Source organism: Salvelinus fontinalis, chromosome 33 (genome assembly GCF_029448725.1).
Source record: "Salvelinus fontinalis isolate EN_2023a chromosome 33, ASM2944872v1, whole genome shotgun sequence".
Classification (NCBI taxonomy): Eukaryota; Metazoa; Chordata; class Actinopteri; order Salmoniformes; family Salmonidae; genus Salvelinus; species Salvelinus fontinalis.
In genome coordinates, this window is record NC_074697.1 from 30,123,808 (window position 1) to 30,137,094 (window position 13,287).

The following is a 13,287-nucleotide window of genomic DNA, read 5'->3' on the forward strand; positions in this document are numbered from 1 at the left end:
TGGTTGATTCCCTCTGTAGATCAGCAGATGGATAAGTCACACTACGGTGCCATGGAAGCGTGTCACCAAACAGTAGGAAGTCTGACTGTCTCTGAGAAACTTAACATACGTTTAAGTGAGCATTCCACACACCATTTATCCCCCCTGCTTTCACAGGTGTGCTTTGACAAGTATTTTCTAATCCTTGCAGTAAAGGCCTGGTTAATGAGAGGGGATTTACAACACACACACACACGTCTCTCTCTCTCTCTGACTATGGTTCTGAGTAGAGTTGTAGTGAGCTGACGGACCAAGATTAACTTCCTCTTATGACTACTATCTCCCAGAGGTGAGGAAATATTGGAAAACTGAGAAAACAAATGTTGTGTGTGCAGGAGGCGTACCTGTAATATAGATCCAATCAGACTTCCTGAGATACTAGACACAGCGTACAACTGAAGCTCATGTTATTGTTTGGACTCATCTTGAACAGACTCTAAGAGCAACACAGGCCTCATTCTGGAACCGACTTAGACACCAGAGGATTTGGAGTTGTGGATACTGAGCCAAGAGCGTAATGCAATGTCCACATTTGTATTGAGTGGGTCAGTAGCAGCAGAATTCCTCAAAGGCCCAATGCCACTCCGTGAAGCCAGAAAATCTATGATAGCAACAGGTCACTTGGCATGAGTCATCTATCAGGACAGAATACGTTTTTCTCTGTAATATAAATATATCTGACAGTCTCTCTCTGGTCTGGCCTCCCTACATCATCTCTCATACTGTTTACTCCTGACCTGGCTGTCTCCATATCTCCCATCTCCTTTATCATCCTACCCCCTTGCCCTTCGTTCTTCCTCGTCAATATCTCACTCTTTTATCACTTTGATTCCACTTACAGTATTTCTCCTCTCCCCCAATTTATCTTTCATTGAAAATAATATTCTTTCCTTTCAAGTCCCGAAGTGGACATCAAAGTCAGACGGCAGAACTTAAATTCAGAATCAAATCCCCAGACTAAATGTAGCTATGTCCTCTCATACATGTTCCTCTCTCTGTCCTCTCTCCAGGCTGCGGGCTAGAGTTCCTGCTGGTTCTCTGTGGTCTGGAGCTTTCCTGGTCCTGCCCACACCACTGTATCTGCTACACCGCGCCCAGTACCGTCAGCTGCCAGGCACACAACTTCCTGTCCGTCCCCGAAGGCATTCCCCCACACAGCGAGCGTATCTTCCTACAGAACAACAAGATCCACCGGCTGCTGCAGGGCCACTTCAGCCCCACCACGGTCACACTGTGGATCTACTCCAACAACATCACCTACATCGAGCCCTCTACCTTCCACGGCTTCGCCCAGCTGGAGGAGCTGGACCTGGGGGACAACCGTCACCTGCGTTCCCTGGCTGCAGACACCTTCCATGGGCTGGGCCGGCTCCATGCTCTGCACCTGTACCGCTGTGGGCTCAGTGCGCTGCCCACTAACATCTTCCAGGGGCTACGCAACCTGCAGTATCTGTACCTACAGGTACACTGGGGCTCTATGGCACTCTGAGTCAAACAAAACAATTCTGCATTTTACATTAGAATAAAAATATATATATACATATATACACTACCGTTCAAAAGTTTGAGATCACTTAGAAATGTCCTTGTTTTTCAAAGAAAAGGACATTTGTTGACCATTAAAATAACATAAAATTGATCAGAAATACAGTGTAGACATTGTTCATGTCGTAAATTACTATTGTAGCTGGAAACGGCTGATTTTTAATGGATATCTACATAGGCCCATTATCAGCAACCATCACTCCTGTGTTCCAACGACACGTTGTGTTATCTAATCCAAGTTTATCATTTTGAAAGGCTAATTGAGCATTAGAAAACCCTTTTGCAATTAACAGTGAAGAGGCGACTCCGGGATGCTGGTCTTCTAGGTAGAGTTGCAAAGAAAAAGCCAGATCTTAGCCTGGCCAATAAAAATAAAAGATTAAGATGTGCAAAAGAACACAGACCCTGGACAGAGGAACTCTGCCTAGAAGGCCAGCATCCCGGGGTCGCCTCTTCACTGTTGACGTTCAGACTGGTGTTTTGCGGTACTATTTAATGAAGCTTCCAGTTGAGGACTTGTGAGGCGTCTGTTTCTCAAACTAGACACTCTAATGTACTTGTCCTTTTGCTCAGTTGTGCATGGAATAGCCTTCATTTCTCAGAACAAGAATAGACTGACGAGTTTCAGAAGAAAGTCTTTGTTTCTAGCCATTTTGAGCCTGTAATCGAACCCACAAATGCTGATGCTCCTGATACTCAACTAGTCTAAAGAAGGCCAGTTTTATTGCTAACATAATTGCAAAAGGGTTTTCTAATGATCAATTAGCCTTTTAAAATGATAAACTTGGATTAGCTAACACAACGTGCCATTGGAACAAAGGAGTGATGGTTGCTGATTATGGGCCTCTGTACGCCTATGTAGATATTCCATTAAAAAAATCTGCCGTTTCCAGCTACAATAGTCTTTTACAACATTAACAATGTCTACACTGTATTTCTGATCAATTTTATGTTATTTTAATGGACAAAAAAACTAGCTTTTCTTTAAAAAACAGGGATATTTCTAAGTGACCCAAACTTTTGAACGGTAGTGTATACCCAGGGCTGTTAAGCTGTGGTTTCTCTGTCCTACTTTATAGTAGCCACATACCTTATAACCAAACAACATGTTGATAGGTACAGTGTTACAGAGTACTGAAGGTGTATAACCTCTCCATTTTGCTGTGTTTGGCTGTTCCCAGGATAATCACCTGGAGTTCCTGCAGGATGACATATTTGTGGACCTCCACAACCTGAGCCACCTGTTCCTGCATGGGAACCGTCTGTGGTCGCTGCACCAGAACACCTTCCGGGGGCTGGGGGCCCTGGACCGCCTGCTGCTGCACCACAACCAGCTGCAGTGGGTGGACCGCCTGGCCTTCCACGACCTGCGTCGCCTCACCACCCTCTACCTGTTTAACAACTCACTGACCGAGCTGTCTGGAGACTGCCTGGCACTACTGCCTGCCCTGGAGTACCTGCGCCTCAACGACAACCCCTGGGAGTGTGACTGCAAGGCCCTGTCGCTGTGGGACTGGCTCAAACGCTTCAGAGGTTCTACTTCGTCTGTAGGCTGTCAGGCCCCGGCCGAGCTGGCTGGGAAAGACCTCAAGCAGCTCCGCAAGGAGGACTTCCCCAACTGCTCTGGCTCCGAGTCCCTGCACCAGAGCAAGACCTGGGCCGGGACTGATAAGGTGTCTCTGAAGAAGGAGCCGGACCCGGTGCCACCGCCTCACTCCCACCCCCACCGTCCTCACCACAATGAGGCGCCACACAACCCCTCGCCGCCTTCGCCTCTGCCCCATCCGCCCCCATCCATAAGCGGGGAGTCCCCGGGATCAGAGGGACAGCCTGGGGTTGCGCCCCCTCAGAAGCCAGGCCGTGCTCGGAACTGCACCCGCCAGCGTGTCAGGGGAGGCAAGGGGAAGGGGCAGAACGAGGTGCATACCTTAAAGGAGATGGCCGATAAAGAATATTCCTTGCCTGATTTTGAAGGGGGAAAATATGACCACACGTCCCTGGATGGCACCATCACGCGGAGGAAGCATAAGTGCCCTCCCCGGACCACTGTTCGCCCCCCTAGTGGGGTGCAACAAGCCACCAATAGGGCCATGTTCTCCCAGCCCTTAGTGCATCTCAGTACCATACTGGGAGCTTTGTTGCCCGTGACCATTGTCCATATTCTCCGCTGACCTAGAGGGGGAATAGATACTGGCTAAACAACAGCAGTCCTCAGACCTGCTCTAGCTCCTGCACAACAAGGCCTGTGTGTGTGTGTATACTTTGTGTGTGTGTGTGTGTGTGTGTGTGTGTGTGTGTGTGTGTGTGTGTGTGTGTGTGTGTGTGTGTGTGTGTGTGTGTGTGTGTGTGTGTGTGTGTGTGTGTGTGTGTGTGTGTGTGTGTGTGTGTGTGTGTGTGTGTGTGTGTGTGTGTGTGTGTGTGTGTGTGTAAAACATTGTGTAGGGAGCTTCGCTGTTTAGACTCTGAAATAGACTTTCAATCATCAACATAAAATGTGAAAAGACTCACGATGCTGTGTGAGGGACAGGGATGTGTGAGGGACGGGGATGTGTGAGGGACAGGGATGTGAGGGACAGGGGAGTGAGGAAAGACAAAAGGAAAACACAGAACACGCTTGCACTGCCACTGTTGCCATTATGTTGTCATTTCCTGTTGTCTTGGTCTCTTTCTGTGTGAGTTCTGTCTTGGACTACTGGAGCAGAAAACCAAACTTTTCTGGAAAAGAAAGAGACGTTGCAAATGCAGCAATTTAGCTATGAGACAGATAGACTCTAAGGAAAAGGTGTTGGAGCCAGCTTTAATTATCAGTTCACAGTTTATAAATCCTTATTGAGGGGCGAAATAGAAAACAGATGACATGGTGAAAGAAGCCATCACACAGAGAAGTCTAGCCCAATCTTGTGTTTCATATTATTTGCCAAATGTTCTTTTATTACATTCATTGCCAATAGCTGCTCCATAGAATTGGGCCGCCGAGGTATTCGAGGGTATTGCTCATCAACAGGGAGATAAGCAGGAAGCTGCTCGGTCATAAATCATAATTCCATCTCAGAACAGGAATGTGCAACGCTCTCTTCTTAGCAGAAGTCATGGAAAACTATAGAAACAGCACTGCAAAGAGCAGCACACAAATAGACCAGTCAGCTCCAGGTACAGTATGATAACTAGGTAACTTCTGCTCCATGTCCAGGTAACATTGACCCCGAGCTAGGTATACATCTTCTACCTACTTTACAGTAGTTCTACAATATTTACATCCTGCTTTATTAATTCTGAATGTCCTGTCTTTCTACCTGCTCCATTTCATTTTCTACATGTGCTACTACATATTAAGCTAATGTACCCAAGCTGCTAATGATCTGTATGGAGGTGAGTGGGACTGTGGAACACTCCCATCTCCTTCAAAAACCAGTGTGTCCCCCCAGGAGAAGGAAGCTGTGAATATTGATGGATCTGTCTATTTCTTGTCTCAAATGTTGTTTGTTTGATTTTGCCAAGACGTAAAGAGGACCTAGAGGTGGAGCCCTATACAGGGTACACAGCCTTAGGGGTTAAGGGTCAGATTGGCTATTCTCAGTTTCCCAGTGAGGCTTTGGGCTTTGCTGAACAGAATGCTCTTTAGTGTGGGCATCCCCTCCTCATTGGAATGTGAGGAACATTTATATTGTCCTAATCAATGGACATCAAAGGAAAACAACTGCCCAACAAGACTAGAGAAGAAAACAATATGTGTACCTTAAATGACTTCTGTAACGAATAAGAGATTATAAGAATAAAAACATTTTGAATCGAGCATGGCAAAACTTGGACCTCTCTTGGAAATAATAGAACTGCTAAAATGTCTCTCTTTACATTGACTGCTGTTCTTGTCAATGGATGTGGGGAACCAAGAGAAAGACAATCACTTCTAAAGTAGCAGGGGATTAACAGGACCATGGACAGACAGCCAGACTACTGCTGGACTACTATCCCTCTGGACTACTGGAGCTTCTGTGCCTCGGGAAAATACAACGCTAAGTTGACGATGTTTGTAATAACAATGATGTGAACTGTACCAATAACAATGACAACAAGAGGACTAACTAACTGCAGTTCTAATATTAATCATTTATTATGAGAATAACAATATTAATGACATCATCAAAAATGAAAACAGGGTTTCTGCTCCCCTGATGAGGGGACAATCTTTCTTTAAATTCATTTACCATTACATTTTTTGGTTTGTTTACTAAAAAGAAAACATTTTATTTCCTTTTTTTGTTACATCCTTTCATCTTTATCTGATAAAACAATGCACAATTCAGTCCCCCCTCCTACTGTTCCCCATCTATCTCCTGTCTCCTACTGTTCCCCATCTGTCTCCTGTCTCCTACTGTTCCCCATCTATCTCCTGTCTCCTACTGTTCCCCGTCTATCTCGTGTCTCCTACTGTTCCCCATCTATCTCCTGTCTCCTACTGTTCCCCATCTATCTCCTGTCTCCTACTGTTCCCCATCTATCTCCTGTCTCCTACTGTTCCCCATCTATCTCCTGTCTCCTACTGTTCCCCATCTATCTCCTGTCTCCTACTGTTCCCCGTCTATCTCCTGTCTCCTACTGTTCCCCGTCTATCTCCTGTCTCCTACTGTTCCCCGTCTATCTCCTGTCTCCTACTGTTCCCCGTCTATCTCCTGTCTCCTACTGTTCCCCGTCTATCTCCTGTCTCCTACTGTTCCCCGTCTATCTCCTGTCTCCTACTGTTCCCCGTCTATCTCCTGTCTCCTACTGTTCCCCGTCTATCTCCTGTCTCCTACTGTTCCCCGTCTATCTCCTGTCTCCTACTGTTCCCCGTCTATCTCCTGTCTCCTACTGTTCCCCGTCTATCTCCTGTCTCCTACTGTTCCCCGTCTATCTCCTGTCTCCTACTGTTCCCCGTCTATCTCCTGTCTCCTACTGTTCCCCGTCTATCTCCTGTCTCCTACTGTTCCCCATCTATCTCCTGTCTCCTACTGTTCCCCGTCTATCTCCTGTCTCCTACTGTTCCCCATCTATCTCCTGTCTCCTACTGTTCCCCATCTATCTCCTGTCTCCTACTGTTCCCCATCTATCTCCTGTCTCCTACTGTTCCCCATCTATCTCCTGTCTCCTACTGTTCCCCATCTATCTCCTGTCTCCTACTGTTCCCCATCTATCTCCTGTCTCGTATTCTGCCCCATTAATCTCCTGTCTTTGCCATGACTGAATGGTTCAATAAGTCGTTATCAAAGAACAACAGTATAAAATGTTTATAAAGATATTAAAGTCTATATCTTCTTATGTTAAAGATGACTGTTTGACTGTGTTTATTTAATATTCAGACACTGGCTTACACAAGACTGTGCAGTAGGCCCTGGAGAAGCTGGGAGTCAGGCTTCACCCCCCCCCCCCCCCCCCCCCCTTTCTCTTTATTAGGGATTTAAAGCTGAAATTGGCTCTGTCAGCAAGTTTGTCTTTTTCCGCCCTGTTTTCCCCTCAGTATGTGCACTACTTTGCAATCTGTCTCGCCTCATCAGACACTGCAGGCTAAACCGGCTGTTTTCTACAAATAGAGACATCTCCCTGGCTCAACACTTGGCTTTGTATACATATGCAACACACACATCAATAAGAAATATATTTTATTTGAGAGAAATTGACCAAAGAATGCAGGCCCAAAGCATTATAGTAAGTGACATGTATGGACCAAAAACACAACAAGAAACACAGTAGGCCTACATGCTGACAGAGTTCTGTACAGAGTCAGTGGAACACATATCTCAGTATGACACACTGCAGTTCAATAAATAATTTAAAGGCCACTAAGGGTGTTTGTGCCACATTGAATCTGTAGATATTCAGTGTTATTATCAATAATATTTCCTCGTCCATACCCCTCTCATCATGATGGAAATTGATCCACAAGTAAGTGTGCAATGTTTTTTTTTATATATATAATTATTCTCTGTTAAACGAAAAAGGGGGGAAATATGCATTGTGAGGATGGCTGAGGAATTACATTTAAACTATTGAGTAGCTCTGGCATCTAACAGCATTGGGCTCTAGCTCCATCAAGCCCATCTCTCCTGTCATCTCTCCCTTTTTCCCTCTCTGTCTCTCCTGTCCTCTCTCTCTCCCCTGTCCTCTCTCTCCCTCTCTGTCTCTACTGTCGCTCTGTCTCTCCTGTCCCCTTCTCTTTTTCCCTCTCTGTCTCTCCTGTCCTCTCTCTCTCCCTCTGTCTCTCCTGTCCCCTCTCTCCCTCTCTGTCTCTACTGTTCTCTCTCTCTCTCCCTCTCTGTCTCTCTGTCTCTCCTGTCCGCTCTCTCTTTTTCCCTCTCTGTCTCTCCTGTCCTCTCTCCCTTTTCCCTCTCTGTCTCTACTGTCCTCTCTCTGTCTCTCTGTCTCTCCTGTCCTCTCTCTCCCTCTCTGTCTCTGATGTCCTCTCTCTCTCTCCCTCTCTGACTCTCCTGTCCTCTCTCTCTCTCTCCCTCTCTGTCTCTCCTGTCCGCTCTCTCTTTTTCCCTCTCTGTCTCTCCTGGCCTCTCTCCCTTTTTCCCTCTCTGTCTCTCCTGGCCTCTCTCTCTCTCTCCCTCTGTCTCTCCTGTCCTCTCTCTCCCTCTCTGTCACTACTGTCCTCTCTCCCTCTCTGTCTCTCTGTCTCTCCTGTCCTCTCTCTCTCCCTCTCTGACTCTCCTGTCCTCTCTCTCCCGCTCTGTCTCTCCTGTCCTTTCTCTCATTTTCCCTATCCGTCCTCTCTCCCTCTCCTGTCAAATCCCTCTCTCTCTTTCTCACACACATCTCTTTCCTAACATAACACGCTAAAGGCCCTTCCCCACACCTCAATACTATACTAAGATGGACATTGAGCTCTCCAATCATGTACAGTGGCAAGAAAAAGTATGTGAACCCTTTGGAATTACCTGGATTTCTGCATAAATTGGTCATCAAATTTGATCTGATCTTCATCTAGGTCAAAACAATAGACAAACACTTAAACTAATAACACACAAACAAGTTTTTTTTAAGTATGTGAACTCCTAGGCTAATGACTTCTCCAAAAGCTAATTGGAGTCAGGAGTCAGCTAACCTGGAGTCTAATCAATGAGACAAGATTGGAGATGTTGGTTAGAGCTGCCTTGCCCTATAAAAACACTCACAAAATATGAGTTTGCTATTCACAAGAAGCATTGCCTGGTGTGAACCATGCCTCAAACAAAATAGATCTCAGAAAATCAAAGATTAAGAATTGTTGACTTGCATAAAGCTGGAAAGGGTTACAAAAGTATCTCTAAAAACCTTGATGTCCAGCAGTCCACAGTAAGACAAGTTGTCTATAAATGGAGAAAGTTCAGCACTGTTGCTACTCTCCCTAGGAGAAGATGACTGCAAGAGCACAGCACAGAATGCTCAATGAGGTTAAGATAATCCTTGTGTCAGCTAAAGACTTACAGAAATCTCTGGAACATGCTAACATCTTTTTTGACGAGTCTACGATACGTAAAACACTAAACAAGATTGGTGTTCATGGGAGGACACCATGGAAGAAGCCACTGCTGTCCAAAAAAAACATTGCTGCACGTCTGAAGTTTGCAAAAGAGCACCTGGATGTTCCAGTAAAATATTCTGTGGACAGATGAAACTACAGTTGAGTTGTTTGGAAGTAACACACAACAATATCTGTGGAGAAAAAAAGGCTCAGCACAGAAACATCAAAAACTTATCCCAACTGTAAAGTATGGTGGAGGGAGTATCATGGTTTTGGATGCTTTGCTGCCTCAGGGCCTGGACAGCTTGCTATCATTGACGGAAAAATGAATTCCCAAGTTTATCAAGACATTTTGCAGGAGAATGTAAGGCTATCTGTCCGCCAATTGAAGCTCAACAGAAGTTGGGTGGTGCAACAGGACAACGACCCAAAACAGAATGGCTTCAACAGAAGAAAATACACCTTCTGGAGTGGCCCAGTCAGTCCTGACCTCAACCCGATTGAGATGTTGTGGCATGACCTCAAGAGAGCAGTTCACACCAGGCATCCCAAGAATATTCCAGAACTGAAACAGATTTGTAAAGAGGAATGGTCCAAAATTCCTCCTGACCGCTGTGCAGGTCTGATCCGCAACTACAGAAAACGTTTGGTTGAGGTTATTGCTGCCAAAGGAGGGTCAAGCAGTTATTAAATCCAAGGGTTCACATACTTTTCCCACCCTGCACTGTGAATGTTTACACGGTGTGTTCAATAAAGACATGAAAACATATAGTTGTTTGTGTGTTATTAGTTTAAGCAGGCTGTGTTTGCCTATTGTTGTGATTGTGACCTTGATGAAGATCAAATTTTATGACCAATTTATGCAGAAATCCAGGTATTTCCAAAGGGTTCACATAATTTTTCTTGCCACTGTAGGCTGTAGTTCTGCAAATCCACCAAGCCCTCTCAGCACTAGCTGCATTACAGGTGAATGTGTTAGGGAGAGGATGTGTTCTTCTGATCTTTTCCCTGGGATAACAATCCTTGTTTTTTTGGCATACTGTATTATCAATATTATTCCATGATGTACTGTACACTCTAGGGAGCTATACTGTGAATTTGATTTGCTGGTTATAATATCACCTTTACTACATATACAGTAGTCACTGTGTAGAACTTGGCATTCCTTCAAACAGTTGAAGCCATACAGACATTCACTTTAAACTCAACTCCACTTCGCAGTTCCTCTCAGTAGAGGCATCATGGAGCAATAACAGTCTACAGAGAATAAACCCATGCTGACAAACGATGCCACCATTTCCTTAACTAACAGGATCATTGCAAATCGTCCCAAGTCATTAGGAAATGACACTGACAATTAAGCTGTCAACAGCTACACAAGCCATTTCATATGAATGCTCACTTCACTAGGGCAATCATTGGTTACACATTTAGTAGCATGCTCAGAGAGCCAGACACAACACCCCATTAACCAATCACACTCATCTCAATCTACTGCTGCCATAAAAACAAGGATAGTCCAAATGTATACCTATGCCATAAGTATGCTACACAGGATACATTTAATAAATAATACATGAGGTTATGTTATGACATTTGTATCATGATAAAAATAGCATAACATGGCCTTGTGTGTATTATTGCTTTCATACAACTGGTTACCAGCATTAAAAATCAGGATTATTTCCCAAACCATCCATTTTTCAACAAAACATGATTTTACATTCAATAACACTGGTTGTCAAGTTACATTTTAGACGTTCTCTGGTTGTTAGTTCTGTTTGTATTGACTGCCATGTAAAGCAAAACTACCCAAGCGCTGGTTAATACTTCCAGAACCTTAGTTTCTAGGGACGCTGTCCATGGTTCTGAAAACAATGTACGTCTGGTCTATGCATAGGAAAATGTCATGTCAGATGGCAACGTTGTATAGGGGTGCAGTCCATGCATCTGAAAACAGCGCTGAAACATTGTAGCAAAGACATTGATACAGCAGATCAGAATAGAAACCACAATGAAAAAATGTTTCGGATGGTCACAGCATCGACAGCTATTTATTCATGATACCGAATTGCACATTTCCACGGGGCAGAGCTCCCTAGGTTCTCATACATGCAGCCATAAGGATTTCCCCTTTCTCTTTCCATGTGATTTTTGTGGTTCTTGGTTTCTTCATTACAAATTAGTCCGGCTTCAATTTGCGGTTTCCTTTATTGCCTCTTCGGCCAAAGCAAATCAAACCACACCTTATTCAGAAGGTGGCGTAGAAACTCCGGAGAATATTACCCATCTTCTGTTTTGAAACAGTTGCCAGATCGATGTTTATCCCCATTTCTGACAGACATTCCAGAAAGCACTTCACTGCCCGGTTGGTTTGTTTTGATGTAGCTAGTTTCTTCATAACTCTCCTTTTCAATATCGTCTAAAGCAGCACTAACGTTACTGATTTCTGCATGTTTAACGTTAACGCAAGGCTCAGGTTGCTGGTCCACTTGTTCTTCTTCTGGTTTCATTTCTTACATATCCTCCTCCTCTTCTTGTTGGCACCATTCATTAAACGTTAGTGGAAAAAAACAAATCAAAAGTAACATGACGAGTTACAGGTGCTAAGACTAGTGGTTGTAAAAGCAGTAGTGATAGTGCGTTGTTAGGTAACGACATAAACGATGCCACTTTATATGAACATGGCTATGTGTATGTTGTCTCATATATCATGGGCAGGAGAGGCTCTAACAATAGGAATTCCAAACCACACTTTGTATAAGGGTCATAACCAATGCTAAATGACTTAAGAGTTTTTAGTGTCTTTCACTTGGAGGTAGCTTAGCTTAGTCGGGTGGATATTTTTACATGATTAGGTTTATCTCAACTTTGGGATAAATTAGTGTTTCACTCACAGATACTCTCATCTGACTTGACCCACTTATTTGGGAGGCACTTCAAAGGCAGGAGCCTAATTGTAATTGTCTTCTTGTGGTTTAATCCAGGTATGAGCAGCATACAGTCAGACATAGTTATGTTGGGAAAATCCTCTGTGTAAAGCAGGTAGGTCACCAATCCAAACATACACTATCGTTCAAAAGTTTGGGGTCACTTAGAAATGTGCTTGTTTTGAAACAAAAGCACATTTTTTGTCCTTTAAAATAACATTAAATTGATCAGAAATACAGTGTAGATACTGTTAATGTTGTAAATGACTAATGTAGCTGGAAACAGATGGTTTTTAATGGAATATCTACATAGGCGTACAGAGGCCCATTATCAGCAACCATCACTCCTGTGTTCCAATGGCACATTGTGTTAGCTAATCTAAGTTTATCATTTTAAAAGGCTAAATGATCATTGGAAAACCATTTTGCAATTCTGTCAGCACAGCTGAAAACTGATGTTCTATTAAAGAAGCAATAAAACTGGCCTTCTTTAGACTAGTTGAGTATCTGGAGCATCAGCATTTGTGGGTTCGATTACAGGCTAAAAATGGCCAAAAACAAAGATCTTTCTTCTGAAACTCGTCAGTCTATTCTTGTTCTGAGAAATGAAGGCTATTCCATGCAAGAAATTGCCAAGAAACTGAAGATCTCGTACAAAGCTGTGTAGTACTCCCTTCACAGAACAGCGCAAACTGGCTCTAACCAGAATAGAAAGAGGAGTGGGAGGCCACGGTGCACAACTGAGCAAGAGGACAAGTACTTTAGAGTGTCTAGTTTGAGAAACAAACGCCTCAAAAGTCCTCAACTGGCAGCTTCATTAAATAATACCCGCAAAACACCAGTCTCAACGTCAACAGTGAAGAGGCAACTCCGGGATGCTGGCCTTCTAGGCAGAGTTGCAAAGAAAAAGACGTATCTCAGACTGCCCCCCCCCCCCCCCCAAAAAAAAGATTAAGATGGGCAAAAGAACACAGACACTGGAGAGAGGAACTCTGAGTGTACAAAACATTAAGCAAGACTTCTTAATATTGAGTGGTGGACCACTCTTGATACACACGGGAAACTGTTGAGCATGAAAAATCCAGCAGCGTTGCACTTCTTGACACAAACCGCTGCGCCTGACACCTACTACCATACACCGTTCAAAGGCACTTAAATCTTTTGTCTTGCCCATTCACCCTCTGAATGGCACAAACAACATCTACACACTCCCAAAGCACAGTGTGAGATTTACTAATTTATTATTCATGCATCAGAATAGAACAGAGATGCTTGTTGATTCATCTCATAGCC

The 13,287-nt window shown here is 44.1% G+C and overlaps 1 protein-coding gene across 1 annotated transcript in view; it reads left to right on the plus strand.

Moving 5' to 3' along the window:
- LOC129831978 (reticulon-4 receptor-like 1) overlaps positions 1 to 6,886 on the plus strand; it is a 170,719-nt gene extending 163,833 nt beyond the window's left edge. The window contains exons 2-3 of the mRNA XM_055895667.1: positions 1,050 to 1,501; positions 2,766 to 6,886. Of these exons, the coding sequence (XP_055751642.1) occupies positions 1,050 to 1,501; positions 2,766 to 3,755 (1,442 nt within the window). The 3' untranslated portion in view covers positions 3,756 to 6,886. The remainder of the gene's footprint in view (positions 1 to 1,049; positions 1,502 to 2,765) is intronic.
- Positions 6,887 to 13,287: the final 6,401 nt, after the last annotated feature.